This window comes from Telmatherina bonti (genome assembly GCF_933228915.1).
Source record: "Telmatherina bonti genome assembly, chromosome: 18".
Taxonomy (NCBI): Eukaryota; Metazoa; Chordata; class Actinopteri; order Atheriniformes; family Telmatherinidae; genus Telmatherina; species Telmatherina bonti.
In genome coordinates this window covers 7,338,249-7,362,137 of record NC_136616.1, presented here as the reverse complement: position 1 = coordinate 7,362,137, position 23,889 = coordinate 7,338,249, and the positions used below count along the sequence as shown (strand labels likewise).

At 44.6% G+C, this 23,889-nt stretch overlaps 3 protein-coding genes across 4 annotated transcripts; 2 read left to right on the top strand and 1 right to left on the bottom strand.

Annotated features, from left to right (window-relative positions):
- Positions 1 to 229: 229 nt before the first annotated feature.
- On the bottom strand, positions 230 to 2,947 carry tifa (TRAF interacting protein with forkhead associated domain). Its single transcript, XM_079257744.1, has 2 exons — positions 2,833 to 2,947; positions 230 to 997 (listed from the first exon to the last, which is right to left on the bottom strand). Exon 2 carries the CDS (start codon positions 986 to 988, stop codon positions 407 to 409), a length of 582 nt encoding a protein of 193 aa, XP_079113870.1. The 5' UTR covers positions 989 to 997; positions 2,833 to 2,947; the 3' UTR covers positions 230 to 406.
- A 4,205-nt stretch (positions 2,948 to 7,152) lies between these two features.
- LOC306769363 (RNA-binding protein 4.1-like) lies at positions 7,153 to 13,367 on the top strand. Of its 2 annotated transcripts, XM_079257946.1 has the most exons (4): positions 7,153 to 7,259; positions 7,931 to 8,349; positions 8,420 to 9,053; positions 10,164 to 13,367. In XM_079257946.1, the coding sequence occupies exons 2-3, from the start codon at positions 7,941 to 7,943 to the stop codon at positions 9,031 to 9,033; spliced, it is 1,023 nt and encodes a 340-aa protein (XP_079114072.1). In that variant the 5' UTR covers positions 7,153 to 7,259; positions 7,931 to 7,940; the 3' UTR covers positions 9,034 to 9,053; positions 10,164 to 13,367. The 2 variants fall into 2 exon arrangements, with proteins under 2 accessions (XP_079114072.1, XP_079114071.1); XM_079257945.1 differs by having other exon boundaries at positions 8,420 to 13,367.
- A 1,149-nt stretch (positions 13,368 to 14,516) lies between these two features.
- rbm4.3 (RNA binding motif protein 4.3) lies at positions 14,517 to 17,420 on the top strand. Its single transcript, XM_079257310.1, has 4 exons — positions 14,517 to 14,611; positions 15,062 to 15,480; positions 15,551 to 16,200; positions 16,429 to 17,420. The coding sequence occupies exons 2-3, from the start codon at positions 15,072 to 15,074 to the stop codon at positions 16,177 to 16,179; spliced, it is 1,038 nt and encodes a 345-aa protein (XP_079113436.1). The 5' UTR covers positions 14,517 to 14,611; positions 15,062 to 15,071; the 3' UTR covers positions 16,180 to 16,200; positions 16,429 to 17,420.
- The last annotated feature ends 6,469 nt before the right edge of the window (positions 17,421 to 23,889 follow it).

Genomic DNA, 23,889 nt, shown 5'->3' with positions numbered 1-23,889 from the left:
ACACTGAAACTCCTGCTGTTCACTGGTTTCAACCAGAAATAAGCTTTTAAACGTTAAAATTCACCTGAGAAAGAAGTTCCTGTGAACTTACATCAGTGGCTGAACTTTCATGCATTTTCTTTCTCTTATCAGTCAGATGGAGAAAACCCTGTTGTTCCAGACTCCACTGCTGTGTGTTTGAGATAAAAACTTTGCACAGATGGTTGGAGGTCCACAGCTCAAACGAAGCAGAACAACTTTATTTTCTCAGGTGGAAAAAGTATAAAACAGCTTTGAGGCACTGAAAGCAGCAGCATTTCCAAGGTTAAAGCTTGAAGAAAAGCTGTAAATGGATCCTGTTTCACAGCCCATCCTGCTTGAAATGTAACAGATACAAATAAAACTGTGATGAAGAAGTTTTGGTTCATCATGAGCAGCTCAGAGTCTCGTCCGTCTCCTGAGGACCAGCCAGCCTGAGCTCGGCTGCAAAGCTGCTCATCAAGCCCGAGTCCATGACAGGTGTCACAGCAGCAACGCAGGTGCACGTCTCCCTGGATGGAGGCACCGCCAGCACGCCAAACTCCACCTCAAAGCTGGCCTTGGCGTCTCCAGACTCACGGACCACCAGCATCTCGTACTCCCCGAACCGGATCAGAGCTTTGTCCGGGAGATCCATCCTCTCCAGGTAGTCCAGCGATGAGCTGTTCACTGACATCCGTCCCCTCTGGCTCAAGTTCTGGATGCTGAACAGCATGTCAGGGTTCTGGGGTGAGCGGTAGGCGTGGAGGGCCAGCTGCTTGCGGGACACGCGTGGGTCGACCAGTCCGTAGGAGCAGGCCTGGGCATCCCGGCCCACCCTGAGGGGGTCATCGGCCGGGTGTCTACATCTGACCCCCAGAGGCAGTAAACCGTACAGGGCTTTATGAGTCTGGTGAGGGTGGTAGAACTGGATGTGGAGGCAAGTGAGAAGATCCTCCTCCGTCTCCACAGTCTGAGACACGCTCATCATGAAGAAGAGCTGGTTAAAAAGTAGAAACAGGACAAGAAAAGTTAAAAAGTAGAAACAGGACAAGAAAAGTTAAAAAAGTAGAAACAGGACAAGAAAAGTATAAAAAGTAGAAACACGACAATAAAAGTTAAAAAGTAGAAACAGGACAAGAAAAGCTAAAAAGTAGAAACAGGACCAGAAAAGTAAAAAAAAAAAAAAAAAGTAGAAACAGGACCAGAAAAGTAAAAAAAAAGTAGAAACAGGACAAGAAAAGTATAAAAAGTAGAAACAGGACAAGAAAAGTTAAAAAGTAGAAACAGGACAAGAAAAGTTAAAAAGTAGAAACAGGACAAGAAAAGTTTAAAAAGTAGAAACAGGACAAGAAAAGTTTAAAAAGTAGAAACAGGACAAGAAAAGTTTAAAAAGTAGAAACAGGACAAGAAAAGTTTAAAAAGTAGAAACAGGACAAGAAAAGTTTAAAAAGTAGAAACAGGACAAGAAAAGTTTAAAAAGTAGAAACAGGACAAGAAAAGTTAAAAAGTAGAAACAGGACAAGAAAAGTTAAAAAGTAGAAACAGGACAAGAAAAGTTAAAAAGTAGAAACAGGACAAGAAAAGTTAAAAAAGTAGAAACAGGACAAGAAAAGTTAAAAAAGTAGAAACAGGACAAGAAAAGTTAAAAAAGTAGAAACAGGACAAGAAAAGTTAAAAAAGTAGAAACAGGACAAGAAAAGTTAAAAAAAGTAGAAACAGGACCAGAAAAGTTAAAAAAGTAGAAACAGGACCAGAAAAGTAAAAAAAAAAAGTAGAAACAGGACCAGAAAAGTATAAAAAGTAGAAACAGGACAAGAAAAGTTTAAAAAGTAGAAACAGGACAAGAAAAGCTAAAAAGTAGAAACAGGACCAGAAAAGTTAAAAAGTAGAAACAGGACCAGAAAAGTTAAAAAAAAAAAAAAAAAAAGTAGAAACAGGACCAGAAAAGTAAAAAAAAAGTAGAAACAGGACAAGAAAAGTATAAAAAGTAGAAACAGGTCAAGAAAAGTTAAAAAGTAGAAACAGGACAAGAAAAGTTTAAAAAGTAGAAACAGGACAAGAAAAGTTAAAAAGTAGAAACAGGACAAGAAAAGCTAAAAAGTAGAAACAGGACCAGAAAAGTTAAAAAAAAAAGAAAAAAAAGAAACAGGACCAGAAAAGTAAAAAAAAAGTAGAAACAGGACAAGAAAAGTATAAAAAGTAGAAACAGGTCAAGAAAAGTTAAAAAGTAGAAACAGGACAAGAAAAGTTAAAAAGTAGAAACAGGACAAGAAAAGTTAAAAAGTAGAAACAGGACAAGAAAAGTTAAAAAAAGTAAAAAAAAAAGTAGAAACAGGTCAAGAAAAGTTAAAAAGTAGAAACAGGACAAGAAAAGTTAAAAAGTAGAAACAGGACAAGAAAAGTTAAAAAGTAGAAACAGGACAAGAAAAGTTAAAAAGTAGAAACAGGACAAGAAAAGTTAAAAAGTAGAAACAGGACAAGAAAAGTTTAAAAAGTAGAAACGGGACAAGAAAAGTTAAAAAGTAGAAACGGGACAAGAAAAGTTAAAAAGTAGAAACGGGACAAGAAAAGTTAAAAAGTAGAAACGGGACAAGAAAAGTTAAAAAAGTAGAAACGGGACAAGAAAAGTTAAAAAAGTAGAAACAGGACAAGAAAAGTTAAAAAAGTAGAAACAGGACAAGAAAAGTTAAAAAAGTAGAAACAGGACAAGAAAAGTTAAAAAGTAGAAACAGGACAAGAAAGACTGAAAATCAACTTCTCAGAAATCAGTAGAAAAAAAGTTTTACATACATTCAAAAGTTAAGAACTCTAAAAAAACATGTTTGTGTTTACCTGGAGCGCAGGAGGAGAGCAGTCTGAGGATGAGGAGGATCTAACGGTGCTACTGGTGGTTCTCGTGGTGCTACTGGTGGTTCTGCTGGTGCTACTGGTGGTTCTGCTGGTGCTACTGGTGGTTCTGGTGGTGCTGGTAGACACAGGAAAACTCCCGAGAGCTTTTCAAGCTGCTTTCCTTTATTCTCACTGCTGTCGTCATGATCTCACGTGTCCCCTTCACAGCTCTGCTGCATTCACGTACAAAGAGAAAAACAGTTTATTTCCATCATGCATCGTTTACAACTCTAATTTCTCTCACGTTAAAGGTAGGAGCCATAATAATATTTATCTTTGCCGCAACACTAAATGTTGTCAGGACAAGAAATCTGTTTTTTGCCTCTCATAGGAAACTTCATTTACAGAGTTGTCCCTAAAACAAAACATTAAAAACACCTTAAACCCCCCAAAACACATTTCAAAGAACATGAACGTTATGTTAAACATTTTCTGCCATGATAACAAGAACATATAAAAGCGGTTATTTATCTTTTTTTAAATCATACATATATTATTTGTAAGTGATCCTTGTGTTAGGCTAGAAGCAAAAAGTGAAAATAAAAGATTTTGCACCAAACTACTTTCCAATAAAATGGCTAAATAAAAGCCACTAAATTAAACAGAAATGATGAAAAACTGAAATGAAGAAAAAAAAACATTAAAATGGAACAAAAAAAGTCTGTTTTTCTTATGAATCATCTGATTTACTGTCCAAAGACCCGCATGTTAGGTTAACAGATCAGTCTGAAGGATACCCAGGAGTGTGTGTGCGTGTGTGTGTGTGTGTGTGTGTGTGTGTGTGTGTGTGTGTGTGTGTGTGTGTGTGTGGCCCTGTGTGTTGGACTGGTGACCTGTCCAGGTGTACCTGCCTCTCCACCAGTGATTGCTGGGATAAACTCCAGCTTCCCGTGATCCTGAACTGGACTAAGTGGTTCATATAATGGATGAATGGGTGTCAAGAAACAGCGCAGACTTTGTTTTAATGTAAATAATTCATACATAAACAGTACACTGCTGATTGTTGGGATTGTACTGTTGTATCCAAATCTGTCTAAAGTAGTAGATTCTCACGACACGGAAAAATAAAAGTAAAAACTAAAACAAGTGCACACACACGCACTAAAAAGAAAAATAAACAAGAAAACGAAAATTTGACAGAAACTGCTTTTTACATTTATACCTCCGACGTATTCGGATGTCCCTGAACGCATCATCGCATCCACGACAACCCACTCTGTTGCAACCTGGTTGCAACAAGCTGCAAACTGTTACGGGAAGCTGACTGTGACAGAGAAACTGTTTATACATTAACCAAATGGTGACATTCTTTTCAAGCTACAAACCCTGCTATAAAAATGGAAACGCTGAGGAAGAAACATCAAGAGGGAAGCAAAAAGACTGTTAGTAAAATGACAAAATGTTACTAAATAAGCTAATTTAATGGTGTTTTGTCCTAATGTCCTATTCAGTTGTTACAAATGTCGGTGACTAATTTAAATAAATAAAACAAATTATGTCATTAATCTGTATTATTATTATTATTATTATTAATAATAATAATAATAATAATAATAATAATAATAATAATAATTAAAACCGCAGGCGGTGATATAGGCCCTCGCACCATGGCGCCGCTCGGCATCATGCCACCGCCTCCCCTGGCAACATCCTTCCCATGCCTCTCTCAACCTAAAGTGCAGCCAGACTGCACTTCAGACCATTTAGGTTTTATGAAGGGTCACTTCCTGTCACCAAGGGGCGGGGCTAACTTATCATCTAATTATTGACATGCACAAATGTGAAGGATATGACTGGCATCATCTGTAGCAAATTTGGTGAAGGTTGGTTGTTTTTTGGGGGATTTATGTCAGTTTTTCTTTTTGTTGCATCACATCTGCTTTGCTGCCCCGCCTCTCCTAAATGATATCCCCTATTAAAAGAAATAGCACAACTTCTAATCACACATGCCTCTTGAGCATCCTGACTCATTTGGGTTAAAGTTGGACAAAATTCTTAGGAGAAGTTCCTCAAAATGCATGGTAAAGAAAATGACAGAAATGACCCCAAAAATGGCACCTTTTTCAAAATGGCCGACTCCCTGTTTGATTTAGCCCATATGTCCAAGAGACTTTTTTGAAGGTACTGGGAGCGTCTACAAGTTTCCCGAATCATAACCATGTCAGTCAATGTAGTGGGCGGGGCTAATTAATTAAAATATTGTAGGGGGCGCTATGGAGCCATTTACTATCTTCTCCACTATATTGTAATTTTACTCTATTAAGGACTTTACTGTCATAAGTCATGGCAAGTATGGTGAAGATCAAAGGTTTCATGGCTTTGTTACAGGTACTTCCTGGTTCACGATATCAGACACTTGTTGTTGCCAAGGGGTGGGGCTAATTCATAGTCCCATTATTGCATTGTAGATTTTGTTCATCATGGGACTGGCATCAAATGTGTCGATTCCTGTGCTGATATGTTGTTTTATGTGGGAGGTTTAGCAATAAGTCTTTGTTAATAAGACATCAAACTTTGAGGGCCCGCCCCTCCTAAACTAAATCTTCTATTAGAAGAAATAACACAACTTTAAATCACACATGCCTCCTGAGCATCCTGTGCAAGTTGGGTGTCAGTTGGACAATATCCCTAGGAGGAGTTGTTTAAAATGCATGGCAAAGAAATGACCCCAAAAATGGCGCCTTTTTCAAAATGGCCGACTTCCTGTTGAATTTAGCCCATATGTCCAAGAGACTTTTTTGAAGGTACTGGAAGGTTCTCCAACTGTGCTGAATTTTATCCATGTCGGTCCATGTAGTGGGCGGGGCTGATTGATTGAAATTTTGTAGGGGGCGCTATAGAGACATGCTCCATGTATTCCATTATGTTTCAATGGGGCTTAGTTCAGGGCCTTACTGTCATCAGTCATGGCAAGTATGGTTGCGGTCCAAGGTTCCATGGCTTGGTCACAGGTACTTCCTGTTTCATGGCGTTGGACCGCCATTCGCCATGTCCCGTTTAGCGTAGCGACTTGAGGTTTTTATTGTGGCATCATGAAAGGGTTTGACATGTTTTGGAGGAGGCTCAAGTGTTTTGGACCATTTGCTTAGAAGCATGACCCTCAAACGTGCAAAAAAACACTTCCTGTTGTAAGTGGGCGGAGTTTAGGTCTACACCAGCAATGGTCACATTAATCTGTTCAGGACTGATCCCTTATTAATCCCTATAAGTTTTAGGGTGATCAGATCAAAATTGACAATTTTATAGTGATTTATGATGTCACGCCGCCGCATGGAACTTCGCCATGGCGTCACGGGCACGCCGTGCAGCGTAGAGCAACGTCCTTTATAAGATCTCTTCACCAACATGTTTTGTGATGCCTGAGTGAATTTGGGCCATGTGGTGTCCACCAAGCCAGAGTTATGGGTGTGTGAGCAAAAAACAACACTTTTGACCTCCAGGGGGCGTGGCTATTTCATAATCAAAATATTGACATATAGAACTCTGTAGGAGGGGACTGCCATCATATCTAGCAAATTTGGTGCAGAAATGTTGCTTTATGTGGGAGTTATATCCGTTTAATTTTTCATGGCGAGACATCAAACTTTGAGGCCCCGCCCCTCGTAAACTAAGTCTCCTATTAGAAGAAATAACACAACATTTAATCACACATGCCTCCTGAACATCCTGAGCAATTTGTGGCTCAGTGGGATAAAAGCTCTAGGACGAGTTCGTTAAAATGCGAGGTGCTAAAACGCCAAAATATTGACTGTGACCTAAAATGGCCGCCTTCCTGTCGACATTTCACCATGACATTAAGAGGATTTTTTGTTCGCCCTAGCATGTAGATCATGTGTATGAATTTTCATAAAGATTAATGACATGCAGTGGCGGGGCACCTAAAATAGGTGGCGCTCTCATTCAGTTTCGCCCAAACATTCTGGAGCACCTCAAAATATCAAATTTTTCGCATTCCCTTGGGGGGGTACGCAAAATTTGGTGAGTTTTTGAGCATGTTCAGGCCTCCAAAAAAGCAATTCATTTATTAGGAGAATAATAATAATAATAATAATAATAATAATAATAATAAACGCTGCAATTACAATAGGCCTTCGCACCGCCAAGGTGCTCGGGCCTAATAATAATAATAATAATAATAATAATAATAATAATAATAATAGTAGTAGTAGTAGTACTGTATTCAACCTACTACTGTAGGTAGTCGTACTGATGCACTGCTGTCCCCTAACCTGGAAGCGGCGCTGTGAGGATTTATACCGGAAAAAAGCGGGGAAGAAGAAATGAAACCCGCTCTTCGCGCAGGCGCAGTTGATCGGACGTCGACACTAAAAAGGTTATATTTCTCGGCAGGGGTAAAGAGGCGTTAAAAGGTAATAAAATGTGCTTTTTAATTCATTCTTTTTGTATGTCGGCTTTTATTTTACATGTCTGGATTTTCTGATGATCGTGTTTGTCGCGTGGACACCGGATGCGTTGCGCGAGTGAGTCCCGCGATGTGCGCGTGGCCTGGTTAGCATATTAGCTGATAGAATATTTGTTTATTGAGTTTTATTTTAACCTTTTTTGTAATTTCTTCTCACAGAACAAGAATTGTGGTACGTTAAGATTTACAATAACTTCATTATTAATGATTGTGACGTCATAAATCAGAGAAATGATTAAAGCTAGTTGGATCAAGACTGCCCCCTCAAACATCAATAAGAACAAAAACAGAAATAGAAATTAACAAAAACAAGAATATTAGGACTCTTATAATTAAATAGTGGATTTGTTAAAGATGTGATAAATCAAACTGTATTGCAAATAAGCTTCGGCCAGCCTGTAGATTGTATGGATGTATTAGGGACAGTTGTGTACACAAAAAGCAGCTGTTTTTGTGATGCAGTCAGATTAAGTGTTTTTTTTTTTTTTAAACAAATCCTTTATTTAAATAGATTTTCCATATTTTACCCTTCATTTATAGCTGCTTATATATCACCACAAATCCTTAGACTGATGTTTTTTTATTCCATTTTCTTCTTCTGTTATTTCTTTGAATCAGATCCCAAACAATGGTGAAGATATTTGTAGGAAATCTGCCCCGAGAGGCGACGGAGGATGAAATCAAGGAGCTCTTCACGGAGTATGGAACAGTCACCGAATGCGCCATCATTAAAAACTTTGCCTTCGTCCACATGGACGACCGCAAGGCCGCCACCAAAGCCATCAAAGCCCTGCACCTGCACAAGCTCCACGGCACGCCGATCAACGTGGAGGCCAGCCACGGGAAGAACCAGGGCTCGGTGAAGCTGCACGTGGCCAACGTGGAGAAGGGCTGCGACGACGAGCTGCGCGCGCTCTTCGAGGAGTACGGTACGGTCACGGAGTGCGCGGTGGTGAAGAACTTTGCTTTTGTGCACATGCCCAACTACGACGAGGCCATGGATGCCATCAAAGGTCTGGACAACTCGGAATTTCAAGGTGAGAGAAGGTCATTGGAGACAAAAAGATGTGTTGTCCAGTTTATTTACACTTTTCCCACTTTTTCCAGAAAAACGCATCCATGTCCAGATCTCCAAGAGTCGGCCCAAGTATGAAGAACACGACGACTATCCTCCTCCCCCTCCAGACGGCGGCGGCTACTGGCCTCCGCGCTATCCAGGGGAGCATCCCGAGCCGCCTCCACCCAGCTACATGAGGGGCCGCATAATGCCCCCAGGTTACCCCGCCCCCCCTCTGCCCCCGCCTCCCCCCAGACGAGCTGTTTATCCCGACCGTCCTTACGAGACCGACAGGGAGAGATACAGCGTCGTAGATTACTATGAGAAGTACCGAGCCCGTACGTATGGCATGTCCCCCTACGAGGATCAGCGTTCTGGTGTCCCACCACCCCCACCTCCACCCTCAGCCGTCGTCCGAGAGCGTCTAATGACCTCGTCGCTCGACCCTTATGAGCGCCGACCCCTTCCACCGCCTCCTCCTCCTCCGTCATCGTACTATGTCCGAGATCGCAGCCCAGTCAGGAGGGCGCCTAGCACGCCGATTCCCCCGGCCGGTAACGGCTACTCCTACGAGCGCTCTGCATACGGAGTTCCACGTGCGAGGGACCCCTGCGCAGACCGGCTGCCGCCGCCACCGCCGCCGCCCTCACGCTACACGTATTAAGCGAGACATCACATTTGAAGGTGAGAACGGGAGTTAAACTGGTGTTTAAAGCATTCTTCAAACTTCCCTTCGTCCCTCTGAAGGCAGCTTGTCACGCATGGTTCAGATCTGGTGGGTTAACCCTTAAAACTCCGCTCTGTCACTGAGCGTCATGGCAACCGTTTCTCAGGAATGGAGGGGGGGGGTTAGCTGTGGGGTAAACTGGTGGATCGCTTCCTCTGTGGAGACAGGGGCGTTATCCTGCACTTTTCCCTGCTCCAACTCACCTGACTGGAATTAATCAATACGCAGCTGTTGGATCCATTTGATTGTATTCAGGTGTTTCGGAGCAGGGAAACAACAAGAACCTGCAAGATGGCTGCCCTGTAGTAAACAAGACACCTGTTTTAGATGGTCATGTGACCCTCCAGCTGGTCTACGGAGGTTTTCCAGCGTTTCTATCGGTCCAGGAGGTCTACAATCCAGATGTAGTGTTTATTCAGAGACTAGATGGTAAATCCACCATTATTTATCACATCTTCATCACCATCACTATCATGTTGCTAAGAGACCCCTATTTTCACCTGGACATGATGATGAAGACACTTCCTGTCAGACTTTCCACCAATCAGAGAGCTTAAACTGACGGTAACGTCCAATCAGGAGCAGCCAAAGATCAGGAAGTGATGAGAAAAGCAGGAAAATAATGATCCTCTATGGCTGGAATAAAGCCAAATGTGGACGTTTCTGGGAGGTTAGCATGTAAATAGCAGCATAAAGAACTAAAAGTTAAAACATGTAAATAACTTTTCAGTGCCAGTATTTTAAGACTTGCGTGGACAATGCAGCATTTCCTCTATCTGGTTGGGCTTATTGATACGTTTCAGCATCATGACCAGACGACTAAAGGTTCCTGATCGGGCATTAAACACAAACAGGCGGACAAATCGCCATGGAAATGGCCTGGAGTTTTAAGGGTTAAATAATGTCTGAGTGCTGTCCCCATCTCGTCATGCACGTCGATGTCCAGATTTGGATCTGAAGGTTTGCATACACGGCAGCCTGCCTGGAATCGAACTGCCGGGCTGAGGATGTGTGATGGAAGGGCGTGCTTTCAGGTCGATCACATGTGTCATTTGCTCTTTTTTCAGGACTGTCGTCCGACTGCGTCGCCGCCCCCTGATGCATGTGACTCTGTCCTCTTCCTGTCTGCGGCTCAGCGCGTTACGTTCCTCTGCGACGCTCACAAGAGGAGCCGAACCGCCGACGTCCATACCTGTCCATGATTTTATCATTTGGGGACTACTTTTATACTTCTGCCTGTTTTAGTGTGACATTTGTTGTAGTGTTTTTATTGGTTGACGTATAAATTAGGCGGCTTTTATTCCAGCCGTTTCGTTGAAGGCATTATAGGGTGATCCTTCCACCATCAGTGGAAATCTGCTCGCTCATAAGCCCCGCCCCTTTTCAGCTGCTGCAAAATGGAGTCTTCAGGCTGTGAAAGCTGAGCGTAACTGTTAACCAGGCAGCTGATTCACAGCGTTCAGTGTCGATTTTTGCATCAGTGTGATCAGAACGCAGCGCTGAAACATCCCTGTAACCAGCTGCAGTGATTTCCTCTGATTTAGTAGAAAAAACTCGTTCTCGCTGATTAAAAACCTTCCTCTCTGGTTTTGTGTGACATCCTCCAACTTTCATCCTTCGGCCGCCGTAGTTGCCCCCCCTCCCTGTGCTAAAAGCGTTTCAGTGTCTGGGACTAGTTTATCTGGGGGGAGGGAAGACCTCCAAGCCTGCTGGACGCCTCCCAGCTGACAGGTAAGTGAAGGGATTTCTGAAGGAGCGCCGGCAGCGTTGGCGTCTTGCTGCGTAGCGACTTTACAGACCGCCTCGGCGTGAATGGAGACGTCTGCGTGTTTGTGGCTTTTCTCTAACTTCTACAGCTGATCTTAGTCTGTTCCAGGGAAGCATGACTGTCCGTACAGATGGGTGACAAACCAGCAGAACCAGCATGTCAAACTGGTTTAATCAGGAGCTGAAATGATGTTCATGTCAGTCTGAATAAAATTCCCCAGGATCGGAAGTGGCTGCTGTGTTTCTGCTCTGATGTCTGCAGGATGAAAACACTCTGGGAAGAAGTTTCCAGCTGAATCAGAGAGCGTGTGCGCGCGTGTGTGTGTGTGTGTGTGTGTGTGTGTGAGAGAGAGAGAGAGAGAGAGAGAGGGATGACTGGCTGACATAGATCTACGTTTCCTTTTTGCGTCTCTGTATTTACATATATTTACATGTATTTACATACACACTACCTGAAAACAGGGACGCTCAGATTTTGGGATAAATTTGCAGGGAATGTAAATAATTGATGCTCCGCTGATGTAAATGTCGGATATTTCGGTAGAATTAATCTCCATCTGGAGTAATTTGCAGAAAGCCGAGCAGCAGCGGTAGTGGGACGAGGTTCTGCGGATTTGATTTGATGCCACTGGAAACGGTCCACTCTAACCGCCACACCATTCCCAGACGCCTGTGTGAGTCGGTGTGGCAGCATGATGCTCAGACCACTGAACTGAGATGTGGAAACGTTACTGAAACGGTCTAAATTAGGGGTGCCCAAGTCCGGTCCAGGAGATCTACCATCCTGCTGTTTTTAGGTGCAACCCTTCTCCAACACGCCTGAATCTAATAAGTGTCTCGTTAGCAGGCCTCTGCAGAGCAGGATGACATGCAGAAGAGGAGTTCAGCTGTTTGACTCAGCTGTGCTGGACAGGGGTTGCATCTAAAGGTTGCAGGATGGTAGATCTCCAGGACTGGACTTGGGCACCCTGATCTAAACGCAGGAGAAACAGCGTTCTGGTCGAGGCCAGACCTGGTGACGCAGACCTGAACGTGAGACGATGTCTCGGACCCGTTCTCCAGGCTTCTTAGGGGATCCTCTTCATTCACGGTGACACGTCGGCAGCTAGTTTCGGTCTGGGGGAGGAACTGGGACATGGCTGCAGTCTGAGATCTAAAAGGGAGCCACATGACGAGAACTGCTGAGATCCAAGCTGCTGTTGGTTATGTGGCGCTCCAACCGTTGTACAGACTTTCATCACCTCGTTAGACTACAGCAGCTTTTAGCGAATAATAGAACTCAGAACGTTGTGTGATTTAAACGTTTGAAGCAGGTCAGAGGAAGTTGATCCAGAAATTATAAAGATTTTAACTTTATTCTGGTGTCATACTAAAAAACCTAACACCTTTCTCTCTTCATACATGTGAATATGATATATATAAACACACACATGGCGGTATGGCTGCAGTCTGATGCTGCTGTTGGTGTCGGTAATAAACTGCTAAACATTTTGTTGGGAGTCACTCCAGAACAAACTTGGACATTTTTATTGAGAAGTTCTTCCAGGTCAGCAGGACATCAGGAGGAAGTTTACTGATGTTTACTTCAGTGTTCCTCAGTCCTGGTCCTCCGGTCCGCCTGCCCTGCATGTCTTCTAGGTGTTCCTGCTCCAACACGTCTGATTCAGGTTCTTTGCAGCCTGTTAACGTATTTGTTAAGCTCAGGTGTGTTAAAGTCTGACAACCAGCAGGGCGACGGGCCCCGAGGACCTGGACTGGTGAACAGCTATAAAATCAGCATCGGATAATACTCCAACCACCTTTCTAAGCCCAGATCTCTCTGTGTCAATCCATATAAAAACAAACGTAATTAAAGTATTTAATCCTTTAAATTCCAATTTGATCATGTAAAGTTTTTTTTAAAACATCTACACAGTAAGATGAGTTATTTTTCATATAATACATGTTACAGGGATTCAGATTTAGATCATCTGAATTAAGGTGTTTATTAGTTTTTAGTACAAAAGAAAACTTCAGATCCTAAACATAATTTAATTCATAAAAATGGCAACTTCATGCAAATAAATGGCCATTTAATGTTAAATATGAATAATTATGCGTTTGGTATTTTAAACAGCAACCACAGCAGACTGAGTCGAAGGGGCGGAACGGGTCACGGATTGGTTTAACAGTCATGATGCCTGTAATTGTTTCATACAATGAAATGATCACATTGATCTCTGAACTGCGTGTTTCACACACCACATACACATTTAGGTTCACTGTCTTGCAGACATGATGGTATTTTGTCACCCGCCTGTATCGTGACGTCATCATCGAGGTTTTGCCTGTAAAGGATGAATCTGCAGCATTTTGGTTAAAAGGAGGTTAAACAGGCTGAATGATTTTAATGAGCTGGAATCTGATGTCAGCACCGTGGGAAGCTAATCTGATCAGTGGCACATATGTGCAGCATTTTCACATGTATTGTCATTTTGAATCCTAACTTTATTAAATAAAATATTTACAACAATCTAAAAGTTTCCTTGTTTTATGTTTCATTCATGAGGTTCATTTCCTCGTTATACTACCAGTAATAACACTGATAGCAAATATTTATAATGGATTTTCTTAACTGCTTAGTCCAGTTGAGGGTCGCAGGGATACTGGAGTCTAATCCAGCATTCATCAGGCAGGAGGTGGGCTCACCTGGACAGGTTGCCAGTCCATCACAGACCGATGACTACGTGCACAACAGGCTGGTGTTTAGTGAATTTTCTGGTCGACGTGCAACGTTACAGCTCTATTAACACCTAAAATTTGCTTTATAACAATTATCAGTCATTGCATCGGGTAGCAAGGATGAAGAAGCCTCTGCCTGAACACCCTCAATCATGAAATTGTGCCTGTTTTTTGTGATTTTGCAAAATCTTTAACATTTATATGAGTTTCCATCAGCCTGCTCAGCAGGCAGCTCGGTTTGAATAGTGTTAGTCATTCTACAGCCATCTATACGAGTTGCACTTTCACACAGCTTCATTAAATATACTCATATTGCTTCATACACTGAGCAATTTGAGGAAGCAGAGCTTCCTCTGACCCTTCCTGTGGACAGTTTAACTGTTGCATTTCCAGTGTTAAAAACACTACCTACCTTCATGTAATTAATAGGAATAGGCATCTTGCTTGCTCAATTTATTTGCTGAAGTTATGTATAAAAACAACAGAAATACAGGAAAAAATATCAGGAAACCGAAAACTGTAAAAAAGCAAATATATATATGTATATAAAATAGATTAACATCAACGAACAGATCAATGAAAAAATAATATATATATATATTAAAAAAAAAGAAGCTAAAATAAGAGGGCGCAAAGCAAAGAAATAGATAAACCAGGTTGATAAAAACAAATCGGGCATCAAAGTGTCTCATTTATGTTCCTGTTAATGTAAAAACGTGCAGTTTATTCTGTATTTATTCTTTTTAAACCTTTATCAGAACTTGACAAAGTTTCACAGCATAACGAGGATAAAATCTCGGACAAATGTTCTGTTTACACACAGATTTTTGTGTAAATAAACTAAACAACCTCAAAGTGTTATTTAACTTCAGCGTCCTCCTCGAGGGCTGGTGGCGCTGTTGCTCTTCCAGCTTTGACAAAAAGCGCGAGGACACGACTTAGCTCACGTAACTTGTCTTCTGTGCGGGCCAACCATCCGGAAGTCGCCAAAAGGACAATATTTCTCTGGAAGCCATCGAATAAGAAGGTATAAATAAAACCCGAGTTATTTAACGTGGATCGAATACAGTATTATGTATTTATGGATAGGCTTCTTCGTGTGTTTTTCTGTGTCTGTGTTACGAGCTTTTTTTTGTGCGACTTAGCATCGCTGCTAACCGACGCTAACTGAAGCTAACCAAAGCTAGCGCGGCTAACCATAAAACCAACCCGAAACTTCTGATTCCTCACTGCTAAAATATCTGGAAATATGTTTAAAACTACCAGTAAAATGCACAGTTATTTTAAATAATCTGGTTTTATTAAACTAATGTTAAATTGGAACAAGGCCTGTTGTATGTAAATGAGTTAGCATCCAGGCTAACTGAACAGATAAAAGGGGAGACACGTGACCTCCTTTATCCACCTAAACCGCATATTTTGCTTTTTCCTCCCCTTTCCCGTCATTTGTGTCTCCGTCTTCATCTGTTTGAATCAGATCCAGAAAGATGGTGAAGATATTTGTAGGAAATCTGCCCCAGGAGGCGACGGAGGATGAAATCAAGGAGCTCTTCACGGAGTATGGAACAGTCACCGAATGCGCCATCATTAAAAACTTTGCCTTCGTCCACATGGACGACCGCAAGGCCGCCACCAAAGCCATCAAAGCCCTGCACCTGCACAAGCTCCACGGGACGCCGATCAACGTGGAGGCCAGCCACGGGAAGAACCAGGGCTCGGTGAAGCTGCACGTGGCCAACGTGGAGAAGGGCTGCGACGACGAGCTGCGCGCGCTCTTCGAGGAGTACGGTACGGTCACGGAGTGCGCGGTGGTGAAGAACTTTGCTTTTGTGCACATGCCCAACTACGACGAGGCCATGGATGCCATCAAAGGTCTGGACAACTCGGAATTTCAAGGTGAGAGAAGGTCATTGGAGACAAAAAGATGTGTTGTCCAGTTTATTTACACTTTTCCCACTTTTTCCAGAAAAACGCATCCATGTCCAGATCTCCAAGAGTCGGCCCAAGTATGAGGAGCACGACGACTATCCTCCTCCCCCTCCAGACGGCGGCGGCTACTGGCCTCCGCGCTATCCAGGGGAGCATCCCGAGCCGCCTCCACCCAGCTACATGAGGGGCCGCATAATGCCCCCAGCTTACCCCGCCCCCCCTCTGCCCCCGCCTCCCCCCAGACGAGCTGTTTATCCCGACCGTCCTTACGAGACCGACAGGGAGAGATACAGCGTCGTAGATTACTATGAGAAGTACCGAGCCCGTCCGTATGGCATGTCCCCCTATGAGGATCAGCGTTCTGGTGTCCCACCACCCCCACCTCCACCCCCAGCCGTTGTCCGAGGCCATCCAATGAGCTCGTCGCTCGACCCTTATGAGCGCCGACCCCTTCCACCGCCTCCTCCATCACCGTACTATTCCCGAGATCGCAGCCCAGTCAGCAGGGCGCCCAGCGCGCCGATTCCCCCGGCCGGTAACGGCTACTCCTACGAGCGCTCTCGCCTCTCCCCGGTTTCCCGGGTCCCTGCATATGGAATTCCACGTGCCAGGGACCCCTACGCCGACCGGCTGCCGCCGCCACCGCCTTCACGCTACACTTATTAAGCCAGACGTCGTCATGTGAAGGTGAGAATGGGAGCTGGTATTTAAAGTTTGCGTCCATCTACGTACAGACTAATGTCCCACATGCTTCAGGTCTTGTTGGGTTTGCAGAGATGATCAGTGTTAAAATGTGAAAAAAGCGTTAAGTTTCCACTGGAAGAAGCCGAACGTCGACCATGAAAATGATTAGAATGGACGTACGGTGGCTCAGAGTTTCAGCGACTTCATTTGTGTCATTTGCTCTTCTTTCAGGATCGTCGTGCGACTGCGTTGCCGCCTCTGGATGCACGTCACTCTTACCTCCTCTGTCTGCGGCTGAGCGCGTTATGTTTCCCTGCGACGCTCACATGAAGAAACCACTTGCTGACGTCGGCAGTTTTTCTTTTTAATGGTTGGGACAGTTTTTACACGTTTTTTTCCCTCCTGCTTCTTTTAATGATTATTGTCTTGTATTTTGGGCGTTTTTTCTTTTTCTCATTTTGGTTTTTGTCTCTTTCGATCTGTGTAGAAGCTAAATGAGGTCTAACTGAACTGTTTGGGTCTGCGTAGGGCTCACCTGGTGTCGAGCCTCAGTGGCGTTCCTGTGAAGATACAACATGTAGGAACTAGTGGATGTATATAAACTAACAGCCAATAAACATCTTCAAACCTTCAGATTACAGTAAAGCTTCACAAATGCGATCAAAATGCTTGCCAGTAAAATCCACCTTGTAAGATTCCTGTCATCGTCTGTTCGTTTCTGGAAAAATAAGCGACGAACTGTCCAAGTCGTCTCATCGATGAAACGACGTCTCCGTGGCGTCGTGTGAAATCACGCAGCGTTTGTCAGCCATGCAACGACTAACATGTCCCCTCCTAAATGCCCACGCTGAACGCAGAAGGAAACGAGGGAAATTTCTAAGCTAAGGCGTGTGACATGGTGGAAGGCCAGAAAGCGCTGCTGGAGACCCCCACAGTGAACAGGTAAGTCCAGTCAGACCAGTCCAGAAGATGCTGGTACGACTAACGACGTGGTTACTGTTTTGTAGCTTATTGAGGATGGACATGTTGTCGGATCATCTGCAGTGTTTGCTAGTTAACAGAGCTAACTAGGAGGTTTTACCAGTAAATGCACTGGTAGTCTTTAGATAAAAACCATTCTAGGGTGGAGATGAAAACAGTAGGAATGTGAGAAATGCTGACTGAACTGGATACTCGGCTGACAGGTGATGGAAATGTTACGCATCCTGCATGACTTGGATTCTGACCTCTGAATAAAATATGTGAAAAAAGCTGGTCTCTGTCTGTTTTTGCATCGCTGTTACTTCTTCTCGGCTCTGAAAGACCCGCTTAGCAGTCAGGAGAACTATCGTCACCATGACGGCTGCATGAATGCAGGAAAAACTCCTTTTAGAAGTTCATGAAAAGTGGCTGAAAGTTTGAAGTAATTCCTCTTTTCCTCATGTAAACGCACTCCGTCACGCCATGGAGATCCATGTCCAGTTATCCAGAGGTTCTGGGCTGAAAGGTGGGATTGTCTGCGAAAGGAAGCGGTGGAAAGCCCGTCTTCCAGTTCACTGCTGATTTGTGTCATACTAGGAACCACCAGGTTTATCTGAACACCTCTGAAGCAACACTTGCAGGGTTGGTCAGGATGTTTAAGTATCTGTTAATGTGTGACCGGTGAAGAAAACAAAAACCAGGTGTGGATCGATGCTTTTGTTCAGCAAGTCTGTTCCATCATAACTACAGGTGTATCGCAGAAAATGAGAATATTATGAAAACATTTTCCATAAGTCGTTTCAGAATGTGATACCTATATATTGGATTCATTACACATGGAGTCAGACATTTATTTGTTAAAATTTTTGACTTCTAGATTATGAGCCACAAGGTAAAGTTCTAGTTCTGCTGTCTGCTCACTCACCAAAGCTATTTATGAATACAACTGATGGAAACTTCCAGCAGGATGATGCACCATGTCACAAAGATCACATCATCTCCACCATGACGATGAGTTCACTGTCCTCCAACGGCCTCCACAGTCACCAGATCTACATCCAGCAGAGCAGCTTTGGGAGATTCTCATGGTGATGAGGTGGAACGGGAGATTCTCATGATGATGAGGTGGAACAGGAGATTCTCATCAATATGAGGTGGAACAGGAGATTCTCATCATGATGAGGTGGAACGGGAGTTTCTCATCAATATGAGGTGGAACAGGAGATTCTCATGAGGTGGAACGGGAGATTCTCATCAATATGAGGTGGAACAGGAGATTCTCATCAATATGAGGTGGAACGGGAGATTCTCATCATGATGAGGTGGAACAGGAGATTCTCATCAATATGAGGTGGAACGGGAGATTCTCATCAATATGAGGTGGAACAGGAGATTCTCATCATGATGAGGTGGAACAGGAGATTCTCATCATGATGAGATGGAACAGGAGATTCTCATCAATATGAGGTGGAACAGGAGATTCTCATCATGATGAGGTGGAACAGGAGATTCTCATCAATATGAGGTGGAACAGGAGATTCTCATCATGATGAGGTGGAACAAGAGATTCTCATCATGATGAGGTGGAACAGGAGATTCTCATCATGATGAGGTGGAACGGGAGATTCTCATCATGATGAGGTGGAACGGGAGATTCTCATCAATATGAGGTGGAACGGGAGATTCTCATCATGAGGTAGAACAGGAGATTCTCATGATGAGGTGGAACGGGAGATTCTCATGGTGATGAGGTGGAACGGGAGATTCTCATGGTGATGAGGTGGAACAAGAGATTCTCATGGTGATGAGGTGGAACAGGAGATTCTCATGGTGATGAGGTGGAACGGGAGATTCTCATGGTGATGAGGTGGAACGGGAGATTCTCATGATGATGAGGTGGAACGGGAGATTCTCATCAATATGAGGTGGAACGGGAGATTCTCATGATGCGGTAGAACGGGAGATTCTCATGGTGATGAGGTGGAACGGGACATTCTCATGGTGATGAGGTGGAATGGGAGATTCTCATGGTGATGAGGTGGAACGGGAGATTCTCATGATGATGAGGTGGAACGGGAGATTCTCATCAATATGAGGTGGAACGGGAGATTCTCATCATGATGAGGTGGAACAGGAGATTCTCATGGTGATGAGGTGGAACGGGAGATTCTCATCATGATGAGGTGGAACAGGAGATTCTCATCATGATGAGGTGGAACAGGAGATTCTCATCATGATGAGGTGGAACAGGAGATTCTCATGGTGATGAGGTGGAACGGGACATTCTCATGGTGATGTGGTGGAACGGGAGATTCTCATGGTGATGAGGTGGAACGGGAGATTCTCATGATGATGAGGTGGAACGGGAGATTCTCATCAATATGAGGTGGAACGGGAGATTCTCATCATGATGAGGTGGAACAGGAGATTCTCATCATGATGAGGTGGAACGGGATATTCTCATGATGAGGTGGAACGGGAGATTCTCATGGTGATGAGGTGGAACGGGAGATTCTCATCATGATGAGGTGGAACGGGAGATTCTCATGGTGATGAGGTGGAACAGGAGATTCTCATGGTGATGAGGTGGAACGGGAGATTCTCATGGTGATGGGGTGGAACGGGAGATTCTCATGGTGATGAGGTGGAACAGGAGATTCTCATCATGATGAGGTGGAACGGGATATTCTCATGATGAGGTGGAACGGGAGATTCTTATGGTGATGAGGTGGAACGGGAGATTCTCATCATGATGAGGTGGAACGGGAGATTCTCATGGTGATGAGGTGGAACGGGAGATTCTCATGGTGATGAGGTGGAACGGGAGATTCTCATGGTGATGAGGTGGAACGGGAGATTCTCAAGGTGATGAGGTGGAACGGGAGATTCTCATGGTGATGAGGTGGAACGGGAGATTCTCATGGTGATGAGTTGGAACGGGAGATTCTCATGGTGATGAGGTGGAACGGGAGATTCTCATGGTGATGAGGTGGAACGGGAGATTCTCATGGTGATGAGGTGGAACGGGAGATTCTCATGGTGATGAGGTGGAATGGGAGATTCTCATGGTGATGAGGTGGAATGGGAGATTCTCATGGTGATGAGGTGGAACGGGAGATTCTCATGGTGATGAGGTGGAACGGGAGATTCTCATGGTGATGAGGTGGAATGGGAGATTCTCATGGTGATGAGTTGGAACGGGAGATTCTCATGGTGATGTGGTGGAACGGGAGATTCTCATGGTGATGAGGTGGAACGGGAGATTCTCATCATGATGAGGTGGAACGGGAGATTCTCATGTTGATGAGGTGGAACGGGAGATTCTCATGGTGATGAGGTGGAACGGGAGATTCTCATGGTGATGAGGTGGAACGGGAGATTCTCATGATGATGGGGTGGAACGGGAGATTCTCATGGTGATGAGGTGGAACAGGAGATTCTCATCATGATGAGGTGGAACGGGAGATTCTCATGATGAGGTGGAACGGGAGATTCTTATGGTGATGAGGTGGAACGGGAGATTCTCATCATGATGAGGTGGAACGGGAGATTCTCATGGTGATGAGGTGGAACGGGAGATTCTCATGGTGATGAGGTGGAACGGGAGATTCTCATGGTGATGAGGTGGAACGGGAGATTCTCATGGTGATGAGGTGGAATGGGAGATTCTCATGGTGATGAGTTGGAACAAGAGATTCTCATGGTGATGAGGTGGAACGGGACATTCTCATGGTGATGAGGTGGAATGGGAGATTCTCATGGTGATGAGGTGGAACGGGAGATTCTCATGATGATGAGGTGGAACGGGAGATTCTCATGGTGATGAGGTGGAACGGGAGATTCTCATGGTGATGAGGTGGAACGGGAGATTCTCATGATGATGAGGTGGAACGGGAGATTCTCATCAATATGAGGTGGAACGGGAGATTCTCATGATGCGGTAGAACGGGAGATTCTCATGGTGATGAGGTGGAACGGGATATTCTCATGGTGATGAGGTGGAATGGGAGATTCTCATGGTGATGAGGTGGAACGGGAGATTCTCATGATGATGAGGTGGAACGGGAGATTCTCATCAATATGAGGTGGAACGGGAGATTCTCATCATGATGAGGTGGAACAGGAGATTCTCATGGTGATGAGGTGGAACGGGAGATTCTCATCATGATGAGGTGGAACAGGAGATTCTCATCATGATGAGGTGGAACAGGAGATTCTCATCATGATGAGGTGGAACAGGAGATTCTCATGGTGATGAGGTGGAACGGGACATTCTCATGGTGATGTGGTGGAACGGGAGATTCTCATGGTGATGAGGTGGAACGGGAGATTCTCATGATGATGAGGTGGAACGGGAGATTCTCATCAATATGAGGTGGAACGGGAGATTCTCATCATGATGAGGTGGAACAGGAGATTCTCATCATGATGAGGTGGAACGGGATATTCTCATGATGAGGTGGAACGGGAGATTCTCATGGTGATGAGGTGGAACGGGAGATTCTCATCATGATGAGGTGGAACGGGAGATTCTCATGGTGATGAGGTGGAACAGGAGATTCTCATGGTGATGAGGTGGAACGGGAGATTCTCATGGTGATGGGGTGGAACGGGAGATTCTCATGGTGATGAGGTGGAACAGGAGATTCTCATCATGATGAGGTGGAACGGGATATTCTCATGATGAGGTGGAACGGGAGATTCTTATGGTGATGAGGTGGAACGGGAGATTCTCATCATGATGAGGTGGAACGGGAGATTCTCATGGTGATGAGGTGGAACGGGAGATTCTCATGGTGATGAGGTGGAACGGGAGATTCTCATGGTGATGAGGTGGAACGGGAGATTCTCATGGTGATGAGGTGGAACGGGAGATTCTCAGGGTGATGAGGTGGAACGGGAGATTCTCATGGTGATGAGGTGGAATGGGAGATTCTCATGGTGATGAGTTGGAACGGGAGATTCTCATGGTGATGAGGTGGAACGGGAGATTCTCATGGTGATGAGGTGGAACGGGAGATTCTCATGGTGATGAGGTGGAACGGGAGATTCTCATGGTGATGAGGTGGAATGGGAGATTCTCATGGTGATGAGTTGGAACGGGAGATTCTCATGGTGATGAGTTGGAACGGGAGATTCTCATGGTGATGAGGTGGAATGGGAGATTCTCATGGTGATGAGGTGGAATGGGAGATTCTCATGGTGATGAGGTGGAACGGGAGATTCTCATGGTGATGAGGTGGAACGGGAGATTCTCATGGTGATGAGGTGGAACGGGAGATTCTCATGGTGATGAGGTGGAATGGGAGATTCTCATGGTGATGAGGTGGAACGGGAGATTCTCATGGTGATGTGGTGGAACGGGAGATTCTCATGGTGATGAGGTGGAACGGGAGATTCTCATCATGATGAGGTGGAACGGGAGATTCTCATGTTGATGAGGTGGAACGGGAGATTCTCATGGTGATGAGGTGGAACGGGAGATTCTCATGGTGATGAGGTGGAACGGGAGATTCTCATGATGATGGGGTGGAACGGGAGATTCTCATGGTGATGAGGTGGAACAGGAGATTCTCATCATGATGAGGTGGAACGGGATATTCTCATGATGAGGTGGAACGGGAGATTCTTATGGTGATGAGGTGGAACGGGAGATTCTCATCATGATGAGGTGGAACGGGAGATTCTCATGGTGATGAGGTGGAACGGGAGATTCTCATGGTGATGAGGTGGAACGGGAGATTCTCATGGTGATGAGGTGGAACGGGAGATTCTCATGGTGATGAGGTGGAATGGGAGATTCTCATGGTGATGAGTTGGAACGGGAGATTCTCATGGTGATGAGGTGGAATGGGAGATTCTCATGGTGATGAGGTGGAATGGGAGATTCTCATGGTGATGAGGTGGAACGGGAGATTCTCATGGTGATGAGGTGGAACAAGAGATTCTCATGGTGATGAGGTGGAACGGGACATTCTCATGGTGATGAGGTGGAATGGGAGATTCTCATGGTGATGAGGTGGAACTGGAGATTCTCATGATGATGAGGTGGAACGGGAGATTCTCATGGTGATGAGGTGGAACGGGAGATTCTCATGGTGATGAGGTGGAACGGGAGATTCTCATGGTGATGAGGTGGAACGGGAGATTCTCATGGTGATGAGGTGGAACGGGAGATTCTCATGATGATGAGGTGGAACGGGAGATTCTCATCAATATGAGGTGGAACGGGAGATTCTCATGATGCGGTAGAACGGGAGATTCTCATGGTGATGAGGTGGAACGGGATATTCTCATGGTGATGAGGTGGAATGGGAGATTCTCATGGTGATGAGGTGGAACGGGAGATTCTCATGATGATGAGGTGGAACGGGAGATTCTCATCAATATGAGGTGGAACGGGAGATTCTCATCATGATGAGGTGGAACAGGAGATTCTCATGGTGATGAGGTGGAACGGGAGATTCTCATCATGATGAGGTGGAACAGGAGATTCTCATCATGATGAGGTGGAACAGGAGATTCTCATCATGATGAGGTGGAACAGGAGATTCTCATGGTGATGAGGTGGAACGGGACATTCTCATGGTGATGTGGTGGAACGGGAGATTCTCATGGTGATGAGGTGGAACGGGAGATTCTCTTGATGATGAGGTGGAACGGGAGATTCTCATCAATATGAGGTGGAACGGGAGATTCTCATCATGATGAGGTGGAACAGGAGATTCTCAT

Excerpts from the sequence above, each read along its gene's own strand:
- LOC306769363 (XM_079257946.1), top strand. The coding sequence starts at position 7,941 with ATGGTGAAGATATTTGTAGGAAATCTGCCCCGAGAGGCGACGGAGGAT. Across the intron at positions 8,350-8,419 it reads GGACAACTCGGAATTTCAAG|AAAAACGCATCCATGTCCAG; the intron begins GTGAGAGAAGGT and ends CACTTTTTCCAG.
- rbm4.3 (XM_079257310.1), top strand. The coding sequence starts at position 15,072 with ATGGTGAAGATATTTGTAGGAAATCTGCCCCAGGAGGCGACGGAGGAT. Across the intron at positions 15,481-15,550 it reads GGACAACTCGGAATTTCAAG|AAAAACGCATCCATGTCCAG; the intron begins GTGAGAGAAGGT and ends CACTTTTTCCAG.
- tifa (XM_079257744.1), bottom strand. The coding sequence starts at position 988 with ATGATGAGCGTGTCTCAGACTGTGGAGACGGAGGAGGATCTTCTCACT.